At 39.7% G+C, this 27,171-nt stretch overlaps 1 protein-coding gene across 1 annotated transcript; it reads right to left on the reverse strand.

Annotated features, from left to right (window-relative positions):
• Window positions 1-6,377: 6,377 nt before the first annotated feature.
• lrfn2b (leucine rich repeat and fibronectin type III domain containing 2b) lies at window positions 6,378-24,921 on the reverse strand. The gene is made up of 2 exons (XM_060916118.1): window positions 23,546-24,921; window positions 6,378-7,305 (listed from the first exon to the last, which is right to left on the reverse strand). The coding sequence occupies exons 1-2, from the start codon at window positions 24,919-24,921 to the stop codon at window positions 6,378-6,380; spliced, it is 2,304 nt and encodes a 767-aa protein (XP_060772101.1).
• Window positions 24,922-27,171: the final 2,250 nt, after the last annotated feature.

Consider the following 27,171-nt stretch of genomic DNA (forward strand, 5'->3'; position numbering starts at 1 on the left):
TTCACCTTGTAAGGTGAATAAGCCAGACTGCTGGGCAAGGTTTGTTTTGTCTGGCAACACTTGTTTCTTTGTTTTTTTGCTTGCAACATTACAGGAAAATGGCTGGACCAATATTCATTTGTTTGTTTGATTGTTTTTAAGTGCAACTAAAGAGCTCTTCAGAGGAGCTAAGATTTCCTTACATACAATTATGTAGTAAATCTGTAATAACTATGATATTGACCCTTTTGGTGACCTTGACCAGATGACCCTCAAAGTGTTGGAGGTTCTATTTGAGACCAATGCCCATCTATCCTGAAAGTTTCATGAAGAGTGGTCCAGTCATTTTCCCGTAATGTTGCTAACAAAAAAAAACAAAGAAGCAAACATACAAACAAAGAAACCCCACCGAAAACAAAACCTCGCCCCCGGTAGACTCCGTCCCAGGCGAGGTAACTAGTAGCTGAAGGTATACCACAGTGACCACTATCGCACAAGCTTCATATCTGACTGCTTGCTTATTCCCAAATGAAAGTAATGACCACCTAGTGTCTCGAGGATCCCAGTCACGAGGCACACCCCTAATCTCAACCAGAGGCCTTGTAAACTTTTCTGGCAAGCTTTCTTAAAAACAAACAAGCAAACAAGCAGTATCTGTTCAATCAGCAATTGAACAGGAATGTTCAATTCTGTTACATTCCTCATAGAAATTCTACTGAATGGGAATGATCCATACCGTACATGTCACATTTACAGTTCACTGGTGCACTTACCTTGAAAGCAAAGTAAAGGATGCGATATGGTCAGTGATTGAAAAGAAATGCAAACAGGTACACACCTGCTACAAGTACTAACCCCAATCATCACTTTAACCTTAACCCGTAATATCTTAATACATCAGTTTCACTAACAATTAAATCTGCGTTCAAGTAACAAGCAATGATCTGCTCGATATTTTTATTCAAGTGGATTATATTATAGCTGCTGAAAGACTTGAAATGCTAAAGTCATTTTAAAAAGCAAACTTGTATGAAATGTTACAGATGCTTAAAAGGTGGCATGAGTAGATATTCTCACTCCCGTTTTTGTATGCAACAAAATTGTTCATTACATTGCTCGCTTGTTACATTCAAACCAATCTTGTTTGGATAAGATCAGGTAGCATGGTTTTAAGAGTGTTAGCAATGATATGAATAACAATTTCCATGCAAATTGTTATACATGAGTCCTAAACATTTCAGACGCTCTGCAAGTTTTATTAGTAACCAAGGATGTGACTGGTGCATGTTTTCAGACTTCACAATTATTTTGAATAAAAACAGTTGTTCTTAAATCACCATCCTGGTAAACATTAATTCTACTCATCAACTAATAATATTAAAGAAATATCACAAAAAATTGCACAGTGATCCCCTTACTCTGAATGCATTCGCTCAGCTGAAATACGCAAGATGTCGGATATTTGTGTCACTGGTTTTCAGTGAAGCGACAACACCAGTGTAGCTGACAAATAATGGATGCTTCTACTTCTCATTCTTAAAATTGTAATACTATCTTAATCATTTCTCATGTTGTTTCTGAAAAATATGGTTTGTTGAACATGTAAAGGAACACATGAACCATTTTGTTCATGCACAGAAATTCCATATTTGCAAAATGAAGTCTGAACTGGAACCACATTAGTATTCATTACTTCCATTTCTACAACCCCAATTCCAAAAATGTTGGGACACTGTAAAACATAAATAAAAACAGAATGTGAAGATTTCCAAATCTTGGAAACCCTATATTTCACTGAAAATAGTAACAACATATCAAATGTTGAAACTGAGAAATTTTATTGTTTTTCGGAAAATATCTGCTCATTTTGAATTTGATGTCAGCAACACATTTCAGAAAAGTTGGAACGGGGCAACAAAAGAATGAAAAAGTTTGTGTAATGCTAAAAAAAACAACAAAAAAACCCCCCTAATTTGGTTAATTGGCAACAGACCAGGAACATGACTGAATATAAAAAGAGCATCCCAGAGAGGCGGAATCTCTCAGAAGTAAAGATGGGGAGGGGTTCACCGCTCTGTGAAAGACTGCGTGGGCAAACAGTGCAACAATTTAAGAATAACATTCCTCAATGTAAAATTGCAAAGAATTTGGGGATCACATAATATATGACACATAATATCATTAAAATATTCAGAGAATCTGGAGAAATCTCTGTATGCAAGTGACAAGGCTGAAAACTGACATTGGATGCCTGTGATCTTCAGGCCCTCAGGCGACACTGCATTAAAAGCAGACATGTGTCTGTAGTGGAAATCACTGTATGGGCTCAGGAACACTTCAGAAAACCATCGTCTGTGTAGGTGCAATTAGTAATTAAGTGATCAATCTCATTAAATCAGTCTCATTAAATAATACCTTTCATTTTGATGCTTAATAAATTATCAAACAGCTAAATTATGGTATATTCCAAATTATTATGATCACTTACCATATTACACAACCTATATGCACCTCGGAATCCTTTGAGATTGAGTCACTTCAAAAATATCGGAACAGCAAATAAACACACACCGTTTCAATAATAATGGAATTTATTATGACAAAGATAAAAATAAATAATGGCAGTTGAAATCTTCAAATAGTCAGCAGCAAACAGTGAGATATGTGTGTGTGGTTGTGTTTGTGTGTGTGTATTAAAAGGAAATTAAACATTAAACATGAAACATGTAGTGTGTGTGTGTGTGTGTGTAAAGCCTTCTGGCCTACAACGAAGGAGTTAGCTTTGAATGCTGGCTAGGTGTGTGTATGTGTGGGGGAGTTGACCATGTGTTTCTAAGTAAAACAAGGGAGTTAGCTTTGGTTGCTAAGACAAAAGAATTAGCTTTGGTTGCTAAGACAAAAGAATTAGCTTTGTGTTGCTAGCTAAGGCAAAGGAAGGCTAGCTAGCATGTGTTTGTGTGTGAGAGGCCTGGTGACCACGTGTTTCTAAGTAAAACAAGAGAGTTAGCTTCAGTTGCTAGCTAAGGTGTGTTATGAGGCCTATGGCCTAGCAAAAAAAAAAAAAAAAAGCTAGTGTGGGATGCTAACTGAGGTGTGTTTGACCACGTGGTGAGGCCTTACAGTCCCTTGGAGACAATACAGTTAGCTCTGGATGCTAATGAGACAGAAGAATTAGCCGTAACAGCTAGCCCACTAGCTTTATAACATTACCAAATTCACTGAAATCTTGATGAGGTCAAAATATGTGTAAATAATGAAATTAAAGTGTTAGAAAGAAAACGGGGGCATGCAAAACCTATCTATTAAACAATTGAGAGATCAAAAATAGAACAATGATAGAAACACAAATCAGTGTGCACACGTAAATAGTTCCTGAGTTTAAATTCACACTAAGTAAATAAACTAATTCCTAAGACTAGTCCTTTTGCCCAAAATGCCAAATCTTACTTAGTGTCTTGCCTCTACGCAAAATTATGAAGAGATGTTCCAAGACTTTTGGAGTTTCACCGTTGTGGAGCACGTGAGTCGCTTCCGTGGAAAGCAGAGGATTTCTTGGTCCGACGCGTGATCGCTCGTGATGAAAAGAAAGTCTCTGATCAGACAATGTGTACATGCTTTAATTAGAAGGATCCGGTCGCTTCTAACATTAATTAACTGCTTGGGCTGCAGTCCGTATGTACGTATAGTGAATAACTGAAAACCGGTTGTAACTCAAGCTGAGTTTAAAATCGCGTGATCCGAGAATCTACCGTGGCCAAAGGTGAAAGGAAAGTGCAAAACTCTGATTCTTGAGGAAAAGAAAAGAAAAGACGTCTTTATCTCGTTTGCTTGGCAGAGCAAATCTCTTTGTGTCCAGACAGCTTGAAGTCCAAGACGGAAAGAGGGAGAGCGGAAACGTGTTCCATTACTTATGGCTTCATGGAGGACGTGACGTTGGTGATCCTGCCCCGGCATGACGCAGGTCAACGCGGAAACTGGTGATAGGAGTTGTAGTCCTAAAAGACAATACAGGCGGTATCTACATCTGTGAAAACAGTTCATTACTGCATCCACAAATGCAAGTTAAAACCAGATATAAACAACATCCAGAAACACCGCCACCTTCTCTGGGCCTGAACTCTTTTATGATGGACTGAGGCAAGGTGGAAAATTGTCCTGAGGTCTGACGAATCAAAAGTAGAAATTCTTTTTTGAAATCATGGACACTATGTCCTCCAGACTAAAGAGGAGAGGGACCATCCGACTTGTTATCAGTGCACAGCCGTCATCTGTGATGGTATGAGGGTGCATTAGTGCACATGACATGGGTAGGTTGTACATCTGGGAAGGCATCATTAATGCTGAATGATATATACATGTTTCAGAGCAATATGCTGCCATCCAGACTAAATCTTTTTCAGGGAAGGCCTTCCTTCTTTCAGCAAGACAATGCCAAACCGCTTTCTGCACATATTAAAACTGCATGGCTCCGTAGTAAAAGAGTCTGGGTGCTAAACTGGCCTGCCTGCAGTCCAGCCCTGTCTCCCATTTAAAACATTTGGCGCATTATGAAGTGCAAAATATGACAAAGGAGACCCCGAACTGTTGAGCAACTGAAATTGTATATCAGGCAAAACCGGGACAACATTTCTATTTCAAAACTCCAGCAATTGGTTTCCTCAGTTCCCACACGTTTACAGAGTGTTGTTAAAAGTAGAGGTGATGCAACACAGTGGTAAACATGCCCCTGTCCCAACGTTTTTGAAACGTGTTGCTGATATCAAATTCAAAATAAGCACATCAAAAAAACAATACAATTTCTCAGTTTCAACATTTGATATATGTTGTCTTTGTACTATTTTCAATGAAATATAGGGTTTCCATGATTTGCAAATTATCAGATTCTGTTTTTATTTACAGTTTACACAGCATCCCAACTTTTTTGGAACTGGAATTACTTATCCTCAAACCTAAAAGAGCAAACTTGAATAGGTTTGGGGCAAGGGGAACATTGTGTACACTTGTTGGGTACCCTTGTTGGGTACACTTGTCCCAACTGTTTGTTTCAGTCCTTCATGAAAAGAATGACATGTTAGACAGGAACACTAAAATATGCAGTGAATCCAGTCCTCAGTACCGGGACTGAGAATCATGGCAATGACACTAAAAGCGGTCGCATGACATTCTCATTTCAAGGAAGCAGTGCACAGTCAGTTCCTGCTTGACTGCAATGCAATCCAATGTCTGCCACTTCCAGCAGATTTAGACTGTGACATTTTTCAAATATCCATCTTACACGTATAATTAGATTGAGATGATTGGCATTGGAGTTAGCTCTCACTGGCTCCTGAAGGTAACTCGAAGGCATTTAACATTACAAATATTATCCAGTAATTCAAAAGTAAAATCATTGTCCTGATTTCTTTCATTAGTGTTGTCAAAGTTATGTAGACTTCTCAGGTGGATATGGTATGGTTTATAACTATGTGAATGTACTTTTTTAAATAAGAGGAAATTCTGTTTTACAGGACATCACAGAAAAATGCATGTACTGTACCAGAGCTAGATGTGTATCTCTTGGCTAGAAGTCAGGACTTCATTCGAGGTTCTGAACACTTTTTTTCTTAACACTAATTTACATAGGCATTATTTGTTATGGCAAAATTGATCTGGTATTTATTTCCAGCTCCTTTGTACATATGGGCACACAGAAAGGTTTATACTATGTGACAGAAAATGTAATAAGACTTTACACTATTAAGTAAAAGAACTAAAGATTTGCGATTCTTTCAGCAGAAACTTTCAAATTTTGCTTCTTGCAGACGATTCCTTCAGGACATGAGTGTGATAAAAAGGAGTGAAACAAAAACAGTATGAAAGTTCTGTGAGTTTTTTTTAACTCTTCCCTTTGAGACAGAGTGCTATGATACTGTTGAGATAAAAATATAAAACTTCATCGAATGTATAAATATTATTTGTACCACCGATATATTTCTGTACAGAATGAATTTGCAGTACTCTTCAGTAGAGAAAGCATTGGCAAGTGTTTTTTTTTTTAATTAACTGTCATTTAACAGTCATGTATGTGGCCACACTATAATGACCCTGATAAATGGCAGAATCCCAATGATATATAAGCTGAATGTTCTCATTCATGACAGCTGAGTAGCTGCTCAATACATACTCTGTGATGCAACACACACATGAATACACCCCATCACATCCACACAAATGCACTTATTCACCAGAACATAAAGCTTATAACTGCCTGTCCAATACAGCACATTGTATAGTGGATATATGCTTTAATATTTGATGAACAGATATGTAATTCCATGCATGGGAAAACAGAGGCTTTATTCCCTTGATTTTACTTTGACACAAGGGCAGGATGTCAGCTTGAAGGGACTGTACACAATCTACACAGTGCTCTCCATCACCCACTCTGAGCCCTCCAACGTGCCCCTGCTGCTAGCCATGTCTTCCTTGAGCAACATACCATTGATGGAGAGGCTACGTTTGGTCCAGACACCACTGATTGATGATGCAAACTCACCGGCATCAAACGAGTGACTACGTCTGAACTTGGAGTCCAGTGTCCGGCCCAGCAGAGGCTCCTTATCATTAGGGGGCACTGTTGATGCCATTGCACGACCATATTTGGTGTTTCCTGATGATGCCTGGCCCTTAATCTCCAGAGAGTTAATGGCCCCCAACAGATGGTCCAGATTTCCTCGCGGTTTGAGAGACGCTGACCTCCAGATGTTGGCCAAAGCGCTGTTAGGGCTGCAGGGGTGCAAAGCATTCACAGAACCAACAGAAGAGGAGGACGAGGATGAGGACAAAGAGCTCATACTACTCTGGAGAGAGCCACATTTAAACTCCACAACCTCATCTCGTAGACTCACCTTGGGTTTGGCTTTGAGTTTGACTTCAGAATTTGAAGGGGGCATAAAGACTCCATTCTGCCCCAGACGCCCATCATTGGCCTGTGAATAGGTATCACCAATGTCACTTAACTTGCTAACTGGAAGCTCAGCCCCAACTGCAGTCAATGTCCCACTGTCCCCAGCCTTGTAACGCACCATTAGAATGACAATGAAGACGAGCAAGGTAGCCACAATCACACCTCCCACCACTAGGATCATGGTGCCTCCCAGTAGTTGCCCATGTAAAGAATGACATTGTGGGTACTCATCTCTGGTGAAGAACTCAACACAACCCACAACACTGGTGGCTGTCAACGTAGTGGCTGAGTCATCCCAGGCTGCCAAGATGCACAAATCGTAGCGGGTTCCAGAGACCAAGTTGTTTACTAGGAATGCCTTACTGGAAGCAGGGATCATCCTTTAAAAGAAAGAAACACAATTTTCAAACCCAGTGCAATAACACATGCTCTCAAAAATAGTGTGATGTTAGCATGCCAACATGCACAGCATAACTGCATTAACTCTGCAAATAGATCCTTATCTTTCCATTAACACTTAAATGGAATTTCAAATGAATGTATGATAGCATTAAAATAATGCTCTTAAAAGGGGGCCTTAAAGTGCTAGTCTTACAAAAATGACATCATAAAATCCCAGGTTTTCTGTGTGATATGTTCAAATAGGTTGTAAAGTTCACCGATAAAAAACTGGTTTGAAAAATTATCTTTTTTGCGTCTGAATTCTGTTCCAAAAATCACTAAAAGCTTGTCTGGCATTAGATCGCAGTGATTTATTGGTCAGTGGCGCTGCATGTGTGATGTCATATGCACAACTGCTTTCTTTTGTAAAGCTCTCTACACAACTCCATGACAACAAGGATGAAGAAGTGACTCAGAGTGAATAAGCATGTTTTGGTTTGCTTTTAGATCAGTAATTGTCTCGTCTATGCAAGTATTATATTTGGCCGCATAGAAACTACCTTAGAACGTTACTGATCTGACTAAGGACAACTAATAAATTCAAACAACAGGCTAAACACGAGCTTGACCCTTACTGTGTGTGTGTGTGTGGGGGGGGGGGCTCTTTGGGATGGCACTTCCGACTTTTCTTTCCAGATCATAGGAACTGCTCCGCGTACCAGATGTCGCTCAAATTGTTCTGTGTGAATTTGCCTCACAAATTTATCTTTGTCAAAATGTATGGAGCAGACACCAAACTGTCCTGTTGGCTTGACGTTACCTCTCTTTGTCTGTACAAATCGAACCCATTCATTCTGTAAGTGTCCTGCCAACTTTGGGCTATAATGGACTGAAATTCTGCTTTTTTTTATTGTCTACACTTGAACAGCTTTGAACGACACACCTCTTTGGAGGCATGCTTTGGTTTTAATTTTGTTTTGGAATTAAAAAAAAAAATCATTAAAAAACGTGCTACACTTTGCAAAACAGACGAAGCCAGAAACGTCACGAACTTTCAAGCATTGCATGTATGACGTCAGTTCCTTTAAATTAACAATAACTTACCAGGAACGCATTTGTGTAATGGTGGACTCAAAGAGCCAAACTTTACCAACTAAATAGAACAAGTTCCGTGTAAGTGGTTAGCACGGTTGCCTTACAGCAAGAAGGTTCTGGGTTCGCGGCCGGTGGGGGCCTTTCTGTGCGGAGTTTGCATGTTCTCCCCATGTCTGCGTGGGTTTCCTCCGGGTGCTCCGGTTTCCCCCACAGTTCAAAGACATGCGGTTAGGTTAATATGGGACGGCCTTGGGCTGAGTTGCCCTTGAGCGAGGCACCTAACTCCCAACTGCTCCCCGGGCGCTGTTAGCATGGCTGCACACTGCTCTGGGTACGTGTGTGTGCGCTCATTGCTCATGTGTGTGTGCATGTGTGTGTTCACTGCTTCAGATGGGTTAAATGCAGAGAGGAATTTCACAAGTGTGTGATGAATAAAGTTGTTCTTTCTTTCTTTTTTCTTTCTTTAGACAGCAAAGTATTTAACGTGTCTAGTTTTATAAGGTATAATTTCCAGGAGTGATGTAATTTTTGTATGACGAGCACTTTAACCTGCTCTGGAAATGTAACCTACTGTAATTTTCCTATTTTTGCAATAAATAAATAAATAAATACCCCCCCCCCCAAAACAACAACAACAACAACAAAAAAAAAAACTTAGAATGCTGGAATATTTCACAGGATGTTTTCGGTTTTTGTTGTAATGTTTTATGAATCCAATGTTTTACTATTAACATCTTCCGTGTTAATTTGATCTGTGGTGAATATGCAGGATGCATCTGAAAAACAGGATGGAAGAGGTTCAAGCTTGGACTGTGGTTATGATCATTTTTACTTTACACGAAATAAGTTTTTTTTTCACATAACTGAATGATTTTTGACAGAGCTGCCATTATCTCTTTAAGCCATCTGCCCCAACAAAGTGAACAGATGGCCTATATGATACTGCAGTGATCCAGTGCTGAGAAATAATACATTTGGACAAGTGGCAGAAGACAAAGTGCTGGCGAACATTACTTCCATACCATGGACTTTTATGAATCCATACGAATCGCTCTTTTGGAGTACTGAGTCAAAGTGACTGGACATGCAATGAAAATTTCACCATCATCTGAGGAACTATGTTAATCCTACTGAATATAATGAATTATGCATAATTCAGCCATTCCTTTAAAGGTGCTGTAAGCATTTTTAGTAGCACTGCTATCAGTAAAATAAATAGCCTGAAGGGGAAAAAAACATCTTGGTAAAATAGAGCACAGTGGAAACAAAGACATATGGGAAGAGGTATGAATTACTGTCTCAGTATTTAGTTGCTTTGGATAAAAGCGTCAGCCAAATGAGCAAAATGTAAATGTAAAACATCAGCCTGGCTTTTCAGAGTGAGAGACCTGGTTGATTTTACAAACTTGAAAATTGACGCTGAGCTCACTTTGCTTTGGTTTAAATGTGATTATTTTGCTTCTTAAGTTCTGGCATAAGGCATTCTTATTAATGTGTTAATTACAAGATTTTGACATGCATTGCGTAGTTACCTACTCATACTTGCTAGCAACATGGCCTAATGGTTAGAGAAGCAGCTTTGGGACCTAAAGGTCACCAGTTTGATTCCCTGGACCAGCAGGAATGGCTGAAGTGCCCTTGAGTAAGGCACCTATCCTCCAACTGCTCCCCAGGCTGCAGTATGTCGTACATCTGAGTATGTTGTACGTCGCTCTGGATAAGAGCCTCTCCTAAATGATTGTAATATACAACCCCAATTCCAAAAAAGTTGGGACAAAGTACAAATTGTAAATAAAAACAGAATGCAATAATTTACAAATCTCAAAAACGGATATTGTATTCACAATAGAACATAGATAACATATCAAATGTCGAAAGTGAGACATTTTGAAATTTCATGCCAAATATTGGCTCATTTGAAATTTCATGACAGCAACACATCTCAAAAAAGTTGGGACAGGGGCAATAAGAGGCTGGAAAAGTTAAAGGTACAAAAAAGGAACAGCTGGAGGACCAAATTGCAACTCATTAGGTCAATTGGCAATAGGTCATTAACATGACTGGGTATAAAAAGAGCATCTTGGAGTGGCAGCGGCTCTCAGAAGTAAAGATGGGAAGAGGATCACCAATCCCCCTAATTCTGCGCCGACAAATAGTGGAGCAATATCAGAAAGGAGTTCGACAGTGTAAAATTGCAAAGAGTTTGAACATATCATCATCTACAGTGCATAATATCATCAAAAGATTCAGAGAATCTGGAAGAATCTCTGTGCGTAAGGGTCAAGGCCGGAAAACCATATTGGGTGCCCGTGATCTTCGGGCCCTTAGACGACACTGCATCACATACAGGCATGCTTCTGTATTGGAAATCACAAAATGGGCTCAGGAATATTTCCAGAGAACATTATCTGTGAACACAATTCACCGTGTCATCCGCCATTGCCAGCTAAACTCTCTAGTTCAAAGAAGAAGCCGTATCTAAACATGATCCAGAAGCGCAGACGTCTTCTCTGGGCCAAGGCTCATTTAAAATGGACTGTGGCAAAGTGGAAAACTGTTCTGTGGTCAGATGAATCAAAATGTGAAGTTCTTTATGGAAATCAGGGACGCCATGTCATTCGGACTAAAGAGGAGAAGGACGACCCAAGTTGTTATCAGCACTCAGTTCAGAAGCCTGTATCTCTGATGGTATGGGGTTGCATTAGTGCATGTGGCATGGGCAGCTTACACATCTGGAAAGACACCATCAATGCTGAAAGGTATATCCAGATTCTAGAGCAACATATGCTCCCATCCAGACGACGTCTCTTTCAGGGAAGACCTTGCATTTTCCAACATGACAATGCCAAACCACATACTGCATCAATTACAGCATCATGGCTGCGTAGAAGAAGGGTCCAGGTACTGAACTGGCCAGCCTGCAGTCCAGATCTTTCACCCATAGAAAACATTTGGCGCATCATAAAACGGAAGATACGACAAAAAAGACCTAAGACAGTTGAGCAACTAGAATCCTTCATTAGACAAGAATGGGTTAACATTCCTATCCCTAAACTTGAGCAACTTGTCTCCTCAGTCCCCAGACGTTTACAGACTGTTGTAAAGAGAAAAGGGGATGTCTCACAGTGGCAAACATGGCCTTGTCCCAACTTTTTTGAGATGTGTTGTTGTCATGAAATTTAAACTCACCTAATTTTTCTCTTTAAATGATACATTTTCTCAGTTTAAACATTTGATATGTCATCTATGTTCTATTCTGAATAAAATATGGGATTTTGAAACTTCCACATCATTGCATTCCGTTTTTATTTACAATTTGTACTTTGTCCCAACTTTTTTGGAATCGGGGTTGTAATGTAACATCAGCTCTGCCACTGTACTTTAGTACACTCACTCACTTTCATGTTATCCTGGTCAGGGTCACAGTGCTTATACTGGGAACCCTGGGTGTTAGGCGGAATACACCCTGGACAGGACACCAGTCGAGGACACCATACACACACACACAATCATGCACCCATTCACATCGAGGGGGCATTTTTTCTTAAACAATCCACCTACTGTCATGTTTTTGGAAAAAAAAATACACAGGCATAAGGGGGAACATACACAGAAACTCACAGAGACAGTAAAGCGAGCTCAGGATCAAACCTGGGATTTTGGTGTTGTGAGGTGGCAATGCTGAACACTGTGAGATGGTGTTTCATTTCATCATATGTAACTTACAAAAGTGTCAGCACAGATGCTAATTTTTCAACTGACGAAGCAGCATACCACCAACTAATCCTACACATTCAGTTAATGTATGGCAAAGTTGCTGTTCTGGAATAAGGCTCGTAAATGTTTGCATGGACAGAAAGCATTGCTGCTCTTCTGTCTTTTTTTTTTCATTTCATTCCACCGTGCTTGTGCATTTTCAGAGTGTGGGACTATACAGAGAGACTGACATGGCTTTAATAGCTCAGATAATTTTATAATCAAATGACAGGTCCAGTTACATTATCATCTGAAAATGACATGAAATGACTAATATGAGTCTAACAGCAATCTGCTCAGTGGCCACTCATTCAGTTGTTAGAATGAAAGCTCCTTCATGTACAACCCCAAATCAGAAAAAGTCAGGACAGTATGTTGAAATTGAAATAAAAACTGAAAACCGTGATTTGTAAATAATCTTTGTTGCATTCAAAGCACAACATTATTTGATCTTTTACCTCATGAATTTTATAAGAAGTCAACAGCACTTCTGGACATCTATCCATCCATCCATTATCCAGAACCACTTATCCTTATCACGGGCAAGCTGGACCCTATCCCAGCTGACTATGGGCAGGGTACACCCTGGACAAGCCACCAAATCATCGCAGCACTTCTGGACACAGTTAACATAAGGCTTCCTTTTTGCACAGTAAAGTTTTAACTGGTATTTGTGGATGTAACGCTGTATTATAGTGCTTGACAAAGGTTTACCAAAGTAATCTCAAGCCCATGTGGTTATATCAGCACATGTGGTTATATAGATGAATGACGATTCTTGACGCAGTGCTGTCTGAGGGATTGGAGATCACGAGCGTTCAGCTTAGGCTTGTGCCTTTGCCCTTTATGCATTGAAATTCCTCCAGATTCCTTGAACCATTTAGTGATATTATGCACTGTAGAGGTTGAAATATCCAAATCCCTTCGTATCTTTTTTTTTTTGAGGAACATTTTTTTTACATTTCAATAATTTTCTCATGCATTTGTTGACAAACTAAACATCCTCGGCCCATCTTTGCTCTTCAAAGACTAGGCCTTTCCTGGATACTGATTTTGTACCAAATCATGATTACAATCACCGGTTGACATCACCTGTTTCAAATCACATAATTATTTAATTGTTTTATCTCATTACTAGCCATAATGTTCCCCCATCTCAACTTTTTTTGGAATGTGTTGTAGGCCTGAAATGTAGGAATGGATGTACGTACATTAACAAATGAAATGAAGTTGCTCAGAAAAAAACATCATGAAATATCTCAGGTTCATACCATCTGCAATTAAGTACAAGTCAAAGTAAATTTACAAATCACTGGTTTCTTTTTTATTTGCATTTTCCATATCATCCCCACTTTCTCTGATTTGGGATTTTATATACAGGATGTTAATATGCTGTGAAATTTCAAAGCTTCTGGTGATTAAATCTACAACCCCCATTCCAAAAACATTGGGACACTGTGCAAAACAGATAAAAACAGAATGTGATGACGTGAAAATAATAGAAACCCAATATTTCATTGAAAATAATACAAAAACTACATCTCAAATGCTGAAACTGAGAAATCTTATAGTTTTTTGAAAAATATATACTCATTTTGAATTTAATGCCAAAAACATGTTTCAAAAAAAGCTGGGACAGGGGCATGTTTACCACTGTGTTGCATCACCTCTACTTTTAACAACATTCTGGAAGTGTTTGTTAACTGAGGAGACTAGTTGCTGTAGTTTGGAAAGTGAAATGTCCCATTCTTGCCTGATATACAATTTCAGTTGCTCAACAGTTTGGCATCTCCTTTGTCGTATTTTGCACTTCATAATGCCCCAAATGTTTTAAATGGGAGACAGGTCTAGACTGCAGGCAGGCCAGTTTAGCACCAGGACTCTTTTACTACGGAGCCATGCAGTTTTAATATGTGCAGAAAGCGGTTTGGCATTGTCTTGCTGAAAGAAGGAAGGACTTCCCTGAAAAAGATTTTGTCTGGATGGCAGCATATTGCTCCAAAACCCTGTATATATCATTCAGCATTAATTGTGCCTTCCCAGATGTACAAGCTGCCCATGTCATGTGCACTAATGCACCCTCATATCATCACAGATGCTGGCTTTTGAACTGTGTACTGATAACAAGCCAGACTGTCCCTCACTTCTTTCACCCAAAAGATGCTGTGTCCATAATTTCCAAAAATAATTTCAAATTTTGATTCGCCAGACCACAGGACAGCTTTCCACTTTGCTTCAGTCCATCCTGATGAACTGTGATCACAGATAATGGCTCTTGGAAATTTTCCTGAACCCATGCAATGATTTCCACTAGAAAATCATGTCTGTTTTAATGTAGTGTTGCCTGAGGGCCAAAGATCATGGGCATCCAGTGTTGGCTTTTGGCCTTGTCCCTTGCGTACAGAGATTTCTCCAGATTCTCTGAATCTTTTAAAGATATTATATACCATAGATGATGTGATCCCCAAATTCTTTGTACCATATTCCTTGAGACTCAGCCTCTCTGGGATGCTCTTTTGATATCTAATCATGATACTGACCTGTTACTAATTAACATAATTATTATTTTTTTTAACATTACACAACTTCTCCAGTCTTTTGTTGCCCTGGTCCCAACTTTTTTGGCACTAAATTCAAAATGAGCACATATTTTTCAAAAAACAATAAGAATTCTCAGCTTCAACATTTAATATATTGTCTTTGTACTATTGTCAGTGAAATATAGGGTTTACATGATGTGCAGGTCATCACATTCTGTTTTTATTTCTGTATTACACAGCATCCCAACTTTTTTGGAACTGGGGTTGTAGTATACTATTAGGTTAAACTCAGAATATGCTACATACAGTGGTGCTTGAAAGTTTGTGAACCCTTTAGAATTTTCTATATTTCTGCATAAATATGACCTAAAACATCATCAGATTTTCACACAGGTCCTAAAAGTAGATAAAGAGAATCCAGTTAAACAAATGAGACAAAAATATTATACTTAGTCATTTATTTATTGAGGAAAATGATCCAATATTACTGTACATATCTGTGAGTGGCAAAAGTATGTGAACCTTTGCTTTCAGTATCTGGTATGACCCCCTTGTGCAGCAATAACTGCAACTAAACGTTTCCGGTAACTGTTGATCAGTCCTGCACACCGGCTTGGAGGAATTTTAGCCCATTCCTCCATACAGAACAGCTTCAACTCTGGGATGTTGGTGGGTTTCCTCACATGAACTGCTCGCTTCAGGTCCTTTCACAACATTTCAATTGGATTTAGGTCAGGACTTTGACTTGGCCATTCCAGAACATTAACTTTATTCTTCTTTAACCATTCTTTGGTAGAACAACTTGTGTGCTTAGGGTCATTGTCTTGCTGCATGACCCACCTTCTCTTGAGATTCAGTTCATGGACAGATGTCCTGACATTTTCCTTTAGAATTCGCTGGTATAATTCAGAATTGATTGTTCCAACAATGATGACAAGCCGTCCTGGCCTAGATGCAGCAAAACAGGTCCAAACCATGATACTACCACCACCACCACCATGTTTCACAGATGGGATAAGGTTCTTATGCTGGAATGCAGGGTTTTCCTTTCTCCAAACATAACATTTCTCATTTAAATCAAAAAGTTCTATTTTGGTCTCATCTGTCCACAACACATTTTTCCAATAGCCTTCTGGCTTGTCCACGTGATCTTTAGCAAACTGCAGACAAGCAGCAATGTTCTTTGTGGAGAGCAGTGGCTTTCTCCTTGCAACCCTGCCATGCACACCATTGTTGTTCAGTGTTCTCCTGATGGTAGACTCATGAACATTAACATTAGCCAGTGTGAGAGAGGCCTTCAGTTGCTTAGAAGTTACCGTGGGGTCCTTTGTGACCTCACCGACTATTACACGTCTTGCTCTTGGAGTGATCTTTGTTGGTTGACCACTCCTGGGGAGGGTAACAATGGTCTTGAATTTCCTCCATTTGTACACAATCTGTCTGACTGCGGATTGGTGGAGTCCAAACTCTTTAGAGATGGTTTTGTAACCTTTTCCAGCCCGATGACCATCAACAATGCTTTTTCAGAGGTCCTCAGATATCTCCTTTGTTCGTGCCATGATACACTTCCACAAACGTGTTGTGAAGATCAGACTTTGATAGATCCCTGTTCTTTAAATAAAACAGGGTGCCCACTCACACCTGATTGTCATCCCATTGATTGAAAACACCTGACTCTAATCTCACCTTCAAATTAACTGCTAATCCTAGAGATTCACATACTTTTGCCACTCACAGATGTGTAATATTGGATCATTTCCCTTCATAAATAAATGACCAAGGATAATATTTTTGTTTCATTTGTTTAACTGGGTTCTCTTTATCTACTTTAAGGACTTGTGTGAAAATCTGATGGTGTTTTAGGTCATATTTCTGCAGAAATATAGAAAATTCTCAGGGGTTCACAAACTTTCAAGCACCACTGTATCACCAGCTATTTCAAAGTCCCATGCTCCCCTGCACCCATTACAGATCGACTTTGTCCAGCAGTTCATTCAGTTTGATTCAAAACCTCAGACAAATTGGAACCCTGGTGGGGTGTTTGGTTCTGTTTATTCTACTAGTATGGAAAATAAGTGATAGTTTTAGATGGGAAGAAATTAAAGTTTTAGCAGGGCTCCAGGCACTGAAAGGCAATTTTGGAAGATCGAGACTTTGCTTTCTCAGAGACAGCATGAGGCCTTAAGATTAATCATGAAGAGTGAGTCACGAAACCCAGCTAACAGGAAACTATAGCAGCTACTTTAAAGTTAGACTGCCTTTCAGATTTTTCAGGTTTAGGCAATAAAAAGAATTTTCCCTGACACCCAATTATTTTTGTTTAGTGGACCGAAAGCTACTGAATTCGAATTACAGACTTCCAATTTTATTAGTTTTTTTTTGTAATAGAACAATTAATGAAGTTAGGGCCATGTGGCCCTAAATTCTCCGCTATTTTTCCCTGCTTCACCATGACGCAATTCAAGATACTACGTCATGCATCACGTGGTGGGTTTTCCCCGTTTGTGCAAGGCAGTGTGGGATACAAATTTGAAACAGGAAAGAAAAATGGAGGACATGAATGTACGAATGAAACGTGAAAGACTGACTACAGTAACGGAAAGCGAGAAGAAAAGACGTTATGTTGCAAAGGAAAGGAAACGCAGGACCAAACTAATAAATATCTGCGGTCAGCGAGCACCTCGGTGTGATCAGCTGTTCGTTTAGTGACAGAATGATGGAACTGTCAGTGCATGGTCAAGGTAAACCTGTAGATGGCAGTAATGCGACACTGTGGATGCCAGCTGCCGTAAAACCCAAAAGAAGAAGAAGAAGGTAAACCTGTGCATGCACACACGGACTTCCTCTGTCTGCATGACTGCATGAAGTGAGCGATTTCATGCACATTATTTGTTCGGGAATCCCCTCAAATTAAATAACTTCCCAGCCACAGAGTGGCCTGTTTTTTTTTTTTTTTAGATATTACAGAAAAAAACATATATCACAAAGGCCAAATTTCTAAATTTCACAAATTTTATGAAATCGAAAGGCCATCTAGCTTTAACAGTGAAGAAATATTGGCCCACTTTTCCCCTAAGAGCTTTATAGATCTTGTCTGCAACACCTTTGGCCCATTTGCGCTTTTGGCTGTCGACCTGATCTAATAAAATTTACATCGAAATAAACAAAATGTTTTCACCACCCTGATCTTTCCCTGCATCTTCCATCCTCTCTAATCATCGCAACATTTCTTGAGTCATTTTTACTCCTTCATTTCTCACGAGACGCTTCCAATTTCAGACATAACTCCTTGCCAATTACCTTGGCCTGGCTCTTTCTGGACTAGTGTCATGCAAATGTACTCCTGCAACATTGATTCCTCTGTGGCAAGGAAATTTGATTGTCTTCATGCAGGCAAAAATAGCAAACGGGCCTAGAACAAGCAGGGAGAGAATGGAGAGATTGCAGAGTGAGATAAATGGGTCTTGACATTTGTCTGGTCTGGCCAATGAGCTGAACTCAAATGCAGCACGAACATCACTTCACAAGAGCACTAATGGATGGATGCATTAAAAAGAAATAAGGAATCATGGAGAAGCAGAGTGAGACTGCCTTAAGAGGCTCTTAAGGCACTCTTTCTCTGTTGGTGTCATATTAACTCTGTAATCGGTTAACTAAACCAAATACCATCTATCAAAATGATACACACCACAGCACAGCGACCTTATGGAGTTCAGTAAATCGATAAGGTTAATGAAAGAAGGTTATTTATTCCTTTGCAAGCTGAGGAACCTTACACCTCCTAAATTAAGGTCCTCCCAGCAGTTACCCAGATCATAAGCTATTAGTGGTGTTTTTATGCCATAACTCTTGAGGTTCTTGCTCGTTTTATAATAGTTATGCTGTAACACATTATAACTGAGTCTCATAAAATAACATGATGAGCTGCTTTTGTTTACTGTCAATCAAGCATGAGCTTTAATAAAGCAGACAGACCCAGAGCAATGAATAGCCAATGAGCAAAGTTCCCCAGACAGCATGGTGATACATATTACAAGACGAGACAGACAAGCATACTAAATCACACAGTAGGGTGATGTTATGGACAATGAGGGATAAAAGAGTATCATAGATGCCTTATCCAGCAATCCAGCTAAAACATTATTAAGGATTTCCATTTAAGATGTCACTTCCTATCTATCGTCCACTTATATGTGCTTTACGGTATGTGACGTGTCTTTAACCATCTTGTCCTTTTCCCTAATTAGCAATGCTGTGTTCTCTTGACCTTGAAATTTTCTTTACATTACAGCAGTACAACTATACAACCCCAATTCCAAAAAGGTTGGGACGCGGTGTAAACTGTAAATAAAAACAGAATGTGATAATTTGCAAATTATGGAAACCATACTGTATATTTCATTGAAAATAGTACAAAGACAACATATCAAATGTTGAAACTGATAAATGTTATTGTTCTTTGAAAAATATATGCTTAGTTTGAATTTGATGTCAGTAACAAGTTTCAAAAAAGTTGGGACAGGGGCATGTTTACCACTGTGTTGCATCACTTCTACTTTTAACACTCTGTAAACGTTTGGGACCTGAGAAGACCAGTTGCTGTAGTTTTGAAAAAGAAATGTTGTCCCATTCTTGCCTGACATACAATTTCAGTTACTCAACAGTTCAGGGTCTCCTTTGTTGTATTTTGCACTTCATAATGCGCCAAATGTTTTAAATGGGAGACAGGGCTGGACTGCAGGCAGGTCAGTTTAGCACCCGGACTCTTACTACAGAGCCATGCAGTTTTCATATGTGCAGAAAACAGTTTGGCATTGTCTTGTTGAAAGAAGGAAGGCTGTCTTTGAAAAAGATTTTGTTTGGATGGCAGGACATTGCCCTGAAACATGTATATATCATTCAGCATTAATGATGCCTTCCCAGATGTACAAGCGACCCATGTCATGGGCACTAGAATAATAATAATTTTGAACTGTGCACTGATCACCAGCTGGATGGCCCCTCTCCTCTTTAGCCTGGAGGATGTGGTGTCCATGATTTCTAAAGAATTTCTACTTTTGATTCGTCAGACCTCAGGACAATTTTCCACTTTGCCTCAGTCCATCAGAAAAGAGCTCGGGCCCAGAGAAGGTGCCGGTGTTTCTAGATATTGTTTATATCTAGTTTTAACTTGCATTTGCGGATGCAGTAATGAACTGTTTTCACAGACGGTGGTTTTCTGAAGTGTTCCTGAGCCCAGCCAGTGATTTCCACTACAGACACATGTCTGCTTTTAATGCAGTGTCGCCTGAGGGCCTGAAGATCACAGGCATCCAATGTCAGTTTTCAGCCTTGTCTCTTGCATACAGAAATTTCTCCAGATTCTCTGAATATTTTAATGATATTATGTGTCATAGATGATGCGATCCCCAAATTCTTTGCAATTTTACATTGAGGAACGTTATTCTTAAATTGTTGCACTGTTTGCCCACGCAGTCTTTCACAGAGCGGTGAACCCCTCCCCATCTTTACTTCTGAGAGACTCCGCCTCTCTGGGATGCTCTTTTTATACCCAATCATGTTACTGACTTGTTGCCAATTAACCAAATTAGTCAGGTTTTTTTTTAAGCATTACACAACTTTTTCAGTCTTTTGTTACCCCGTCTCACCTTTTCTGAAACGTGTTGCAGACATCAAATTCAAAATAAGCATATATTAAAAAAAAAAAACAATAAAATTTCTCAGTTTCAACATGTGATATGTTGTCTTTATACTATTTTCAACGAAATATAGGGTTTCCATGATTTACAAATGTTCATATTTTGTTTTTATTTATGTTTTACACAGTATCCCAACTTTTTTGGAATTGAGGTTGCACAATCTATTTTAAAAAATCTCTAAATATTTAAATTTTATTCCATCCATCCATCCATGAACATTTATACTTTCAAACTGTAAAATTTATACACACACACTTTATATATGTTATAAAACTATTTTACTTTTTATCAGAATAAAAAAAATTATGTACTTGTTACTGTGGTAACAATATCAGTGGTAACACTTAACACCACATGAATATTACACACAGTAGAATACACCTTTATATGATTATACCCCAGTTGTAACACAGATGAAATATACATAATGCCTTAACAGACATAGCAAGTGCAGATTCCCAGCCAGTGGACTGTGCAGAAGGGAGGGAGCTGTCACACACTTCCCCAGATACTAATGGATAAATGATTTAAATGGCATTAACTAATTGGATTTTCTCTCTGCTTGGGTTTTTCTGCTCGTCTTGCTCAGATTTACAGCACTATTCCTGCATGCTGTAAAACACTTTATATCATCATAGTGAGCCTGGGGACCAAACGACTCAAATGCTACTCAGGAGATTTGAGAAATGCAATGGAAAAAAAAAGCAGAGTTGAGGAAATAAAACCAATGTTTTTCACCCACACTATAAAAGTGTCAGTAATAGAAAAATACATACTGACTGACATTGGACACAAGGGAATATTCACACTGTGCCATGTCAAGTGCCAAGTCAGCTCAGTCTGTCCAGATCTAGTGTACATATGTGTACAGTAATGTCCATTTGTGCAAAAGTACAAGGAATATTATATTAAATATAAATCATGGTGTATTTGCAACTTAATATTATGCTTCTGTTGTCCTAATTATGAGTCCAGTTACTAGTCCTTAATATAAACTCATAATTTATCTGTAGTATTAGCTAGCTTGCAAATGATCTCTGCTAACAAGCAACATTTTTATGTTATTTTATCACTTTAATTCAAGAGAAAGGCTAGTGGAAAGGAGAAGCTCATTTCTTGCTGAACCAAGGATGCCTAATCACAAAGTACCCAACTTCATTACTTAAGTCAAAGTACAGATCCCGCTGGTCAAATGTTACTCCGACAGAAGTGAAAGTTGTCCAGTCTAATTTTTACTTAAGTTAAAGTACTGAAGTACTTGCTTTTAAAATACTTAAGTGTTAAAAGCACATTTTCTGTCAATACATTGTTGTATTATTGACACAACGCTTAAAACACCTCATGCCTCTGAAGCAATCGACTGGATTATTTTGTGAATTCTCAAAATGAATGCATGCTGTGCATCATGGTCGTTTAACATTAAGCTAGCTAGTCAGTGAAGCTCCACCTGACATGCTAGCAATTTCTTTTCAAACTCAAAATCATATTGGGTATCTAACGTTACTAGAAAAGAAAGATTTCTACATTGTTTATTTGGCAAAATTATGCTAAAACATATTTCTGAAAGGACTTCAGATAAGATAACATTATTCATGTTAGTGTGACTCCGTGTTTACATGCTAACTAACAAGTGTCCAAGTTAACTAGCTATGTGTTAACGTTAGCCATGGACAAGGCTACAGCAACTTGGTAGGCAAATCCATAGAAAGTCATTTGACTAACAAGACTGCATAGCTATTGCAATGTCACTACTAGCTCTAAAAGCACAGACAACTTCATCACAAGCTTTCTCTTGGAATAAAATGTTTATATACCTCAATATGCTTCCGCAGGTTGCACGTCGAGTTTTTGTAGGCCGTGATGTGGTTCGTTTTAGGTAAACAAAGCAAACATTTAAAACAAAACGAATCTTTAATCCTTTCAGAAAACTGAAACATGGGTTCATGGGCCACGGGTGCGTGCATTCCCCAAAAGAACCGCCTCCTTCCATTCTGCCATCAACTGATCGTGTTCAAATAACGCTGCTAAGGAATTATTAAACTTGATTTTATACAGTCTATGGACGTGAAATGACCCTAGTGATTACTGATAGGCTGTCTCAGTGTCACCTGCGAAAAAACCAATTATGTTTTAGAAAAGGAAAGAAAAAGCATCCACTTTCAAAGCTGTTTCATAGTAACAAGTAATGAGGACCTTGATAGAAATGTCTCTCATCTCATCTCATTATCTCTAGCTGCTATATCCTGTTCTACAGGGTCGCAGGCAAGCTGGAGCCTATCCCAGCTGACTACAGGCGAAAGGCGGGGTACACCCTGGACAAGTCGCCAGGTCATCACAGGGCTGACACATAGACACAGACAACCATTCACACTCACATTCACACCTACGGTCAATTTAGAGTCACCAGTTAACCTAACCTGCATGTCTTTGGACTGTGGGGGAAACTGGAGCACCTGGAGGAAACCCACGCGGACACGGGGAGAACATGCAAACTCCGCACAGAAAGGCCCTCGCCGGCCACGGGGCTCGAGCCTGGACCTTCTTGCTGTGAGGCGACAGCGCTAACCACTACACCACCGTGCCGCCTGATAGAAATGTAGTGGAGTAAAAAGTACAATATTTGTCTGTCAAATGTAGTGAAGTTAAAATCACAAGTTTCCAAAAAAGATAATACTCAAGTAAAGTACAGAGACTCAAAAAGTGTACTTTAGTACAGTACTCAAGTAAATGTATTTCATTACTGTCCACCTCTGCTACTGAGAAACAGCTTTGGCAGTGAATGGATGACTGATAGATCACTAAAGAGTGCAACAAGGTTACACTATCAAAGATAATAGCCATCCCTAAGCAAATTCATCACTTTGTTGTTCAGCTGATAATATAGGTGATTGAGTGAATATGAAATCCCTTATCTCATAGCATGTCAAAACTGCAGTGCCTCCTGAAAAAAAAAAGCTTCCTCTCCAAATGAATCAAATCATCAGCACTTAACAAACAAGGACTATTTTCCTACTTTTCACTACTGTTTGCTGTTTACTGAGTTTTACTGTAGACATACAGCTCGGCTGCTTTTTTAGTCTGTAACATTTTGATATTAAATAAATTGAACACTGAATCTTGCTCTTGCTCCACCTTTTATAATACTGTACCTGTAAATGAGCACTTCGTCATCAGAACAGTTGTATTGCAGTTGGTACATTTTCACTTTGGGTGCTGCCTTGCTGATGGACCATCTGATGAGAGCAGAGTCTGCGGTCACCTCAGAAACCCAAATTGCCTTGTCCTTTTCTGGTTGGCCCTTGGGCGTGGCCTTCGAGGTTCCTGTGATATCAGAGAGGCGGGATTTGGGTTGTCCTGTTCCATTGTTTATGTGGGGCAGCTGGACGACTGACAGTTCCACTGAAGCAGTGGATTCACCGGCAACATTGGCAGCAATACACGTGAATGTGCCAAAATCTTTTGATGTTGTAATGGTAATAACAAGTGTGCCGTTGCTGTGCACCACAATCCGTGAGGAATTGCCAAGGAGACGGTCATCAGGGGCTACCCAATGAATTGTGGGTGTCGGGTCTCCAGTTGCCTCACATCTCAAGCTGGCTGCTTGGCCCTCTAGAACTAACATCTTGTGTGTGTGCTGTGTGATAAAGGGCTGCTCACATATAAACTCATCCTCTCTTATGGTCCAGAAGTAACGTCCCTTCACATTTGAAGGGGAAGCACAAGTTTCCAAGTCATTTTCACGCTCCAGCCTTCGAAACCAGAGCAGCTCGCAGTTGCAGTGCAGTGGATTGCCACCTATGCTTAGTGAAAGCTGTGGTGCAAACGGCGTAGAGAGTTGCACCAACTCCTGCAATGAATCTTGTGCCCGAGCAAAAATTGGGTCTGGTGGAAGCTTCCGGAGGCGGTTGGATGTCAGGTCCAGACGTGCAAGTCTCTCCAAGTCAGTAAAGGTACCTTCAGGAATGTATTCCAGCAAGTTGTGGTCCAGAGTGAGCTGGTGCAGGTTGACCATGTGACGGACTGAATCCCAGGGCAGCATGTGCAGGTTGTTGTATGACAAATCAAGATCCTCGATTGCTGGCACCAAGTCCTGGAAGGCATATTCAGAGATGCGACGTAGCTGGTTATTGTTTAGAATTAGGTATTGAAGGTTTACAAGTCCTCGTAGGTCATCAGGTCCCAATTCAGCCAGCCTGTTGTTGTCCATGTGCAGCGAGCGCAGTGTCTCGAGGTCAGCGAAGGAGAATGGCTGGATGGAACTGATGCTGTTGCGTGACAATGTCAGATCCACTAATTCACTCATATTGGCGAAGTCCTGTTGCGTAATGCGTAAGATGAAGTTTCCGCCAAGACGGAGCTCTACCGTGCGCCGGTTGATGTCAGTTGGTACGAACAAAAGGCCTTTAGCAGGACACAGTGTCCCAAGAGACTCAGACAAATTCTGGCACACACAGTATTTGGGACATGCATGAACAACCACCACAGTCATAACCAGGACCAGCAGCTGCCAAAGCACACGGTCCATGGTCGATTCATAAAAAGGGGCCTGTAGAAGGAAAAGAAAGAGAGAATTAAAAAAATGATTAGTAATTTAAAATGCTTTAGACATGATTCAAAATCTTATTCAGTACTAACTAATGGGGAACAAAATAGCATTTTCTTTGGAGCAGGTCTCTGTGGCAGATGTTCATTTATACACTTTGGCACAAAGAAAGCACCATGACCATGGTGGATTCACACAACTGGCTAGGAAAGGAAGGCTTGAGAGAAAAAGTATGTGCATCTCCATCCCCCCCTTTCCTGTCTTACAGTAACCAAGGACCATTTCTGCACTCCTTAGCTGGGTATTTCTGAATGATTTTCCCACACATCACGACTACATTGTGTTTGTATCAATATACTATCAATTCTTTAAAGGATATGAGCAAATACTTTAGTTAAGTTAAAAAACACATTTGAAATTCATGTATTAGCTGTATTTAAATACAACCCCGATTCCAAAAAAGTTGGGACAAAGTATAAATTGTAAATAAAAACGGAATGCAATGATGTGGAAGTTTCAAAATTCCATATTTTATTCAGAATAGAACATAGATGACATATCAAATGTTTAAACTGAGAAAATGTATCATTTAAAGAGAAAAATTAAGTGATTTTAAATTTCATGACGACAACACATCTCAAAAAAGTTGGGACAAGGCCATGTTTACCACTGTGAGACATCCCCTTTTCTCTTTACAACAGTCTGTAAACGTCTGGGGACTGAGGAGACAAGTTGCTCAAGTTTAGGGATAGGAATGTTAACCCATTCATGTCTAATGTAGGATTCTAGTTGCTCAACTGTCTTAGGTCTTTTTTGTCGTATCTTCCGTTTTATGATGCGCCAAATGTTTTCTATGGGTGAAAGATCTGAACTGCAGGCTGGCCAGTTCAGTACCCGGACCCTTCTTCTACGCAGCCATGATGCTGTAATTGATGCAGTATGTGGTTTGGCATTGTCATGTTGGAAAATGCAAGGTCTTCCCTGAAAGAGACGTCGTCTGGATGGGAGCATATGTTGCTCTAGAACCTGGATATACCTTTCAGCATTGATGGTGTCTTTCCAGCTGTGTAAGCTGCCCATGCCACACGCACTAATGCAACCCCATACCATCAGAGATGCAGGCTTCTGAACTGAGCATTGATAACAACTTGGGTCGTCCTTCTCCTCTTTAGTCCAAATGACACGGCGTCCCTGATTTCCATAAAGAACTTCAAATTTTGATTCATCTGACCACAGAACAGTTTTCCACTTTGCCACAGTCCATTTTAAATGAGCTTTGGCCCAGAGAAGACGTCTGCGCTTCTGGATCATGTTTAGATACGGCTTCTTCTTTGAACGATAGAGTTTTAGCTGGCAACGGCGGATGGCACAGTGAATTGTGTTCACAGATGATGTTCTCTGGAAATATTCCTGAGCCCATTTTGTGATTTCCAATACAGAAGCATGCCTGTATGTGATGCAGTGCCGTCTAAGGGCCCGAAGATCACGGGCACCCAGTATGGTTTTCCGGCCTTGACCCTTACGCACAGAGATTCTTCCAGATTCTCTGAATCTTTTGATGATATTATGCACTGTAGATGATGATATGTTCAAACTCTTTGCAGTTTTACACTGTCTAACTCCTTTCTGATATTGCTCCACTATTTGTCGGCGCAGAATTAGGGGGATTGGTGATCCTCTTCCCATTTTTACTTCTGAGAGCCGCTGTCACTCCAGGATGCTCTTTTTATACCCAGTCATGTTAATGAACTATTGCCAGTTGACCTGATGAGTTGCAATTTGGTCCTCCAGCTGTTCCTTTTTTGTACCTTTAACTTTTCCAGCCTCTTATTGCCCCTGTCCCAACTTTTTTGAGACGTGTTGCTGTCATGAAAGTTGAACTCAAGATCTTCTGATCAATAGCTCAGTAGCGTCATTGCCTAGGACAAGTTCTTAGAAGTGTGCTTTATAGCTTTGTAGTACATCAATGACTTTTCTTCATAGGCGGAGGAGGACTTAATGAGATACAGTGTCTTGCAAAAGTATTCATCCCCCTTGGTGTTTATCCATTTTTTGTTGCATTACAAGCTGGAAGAAGAAGATGACAAGCTGGAATTAAAATGGATTTTTGGGGGGTTAGCACCATTTGATTTACACAACATGCCTACAACTTTAAAGGTGAAAACTATTGTTTTATTGTGACACAAACAATAATTATGATGAAAAAAAACAGAAATCTGGAGTGTGCATAGG

The sequence above is a fragment of the Neoarius graeffei genome, chromosome 3, assembly GCF_027579695.1.
Source record: "Neoarius graeffei isolate fNeoGra1 chromosome 3, fNeoGra1.pri, whole genome shotgun sequence".
Classification (NCBI taxonomy): Eukaryota; Metazoa; Chordata; class Actinopteri; order Siluriformes; family Ariidae; genus Neoarius; species Neoarius graeffei.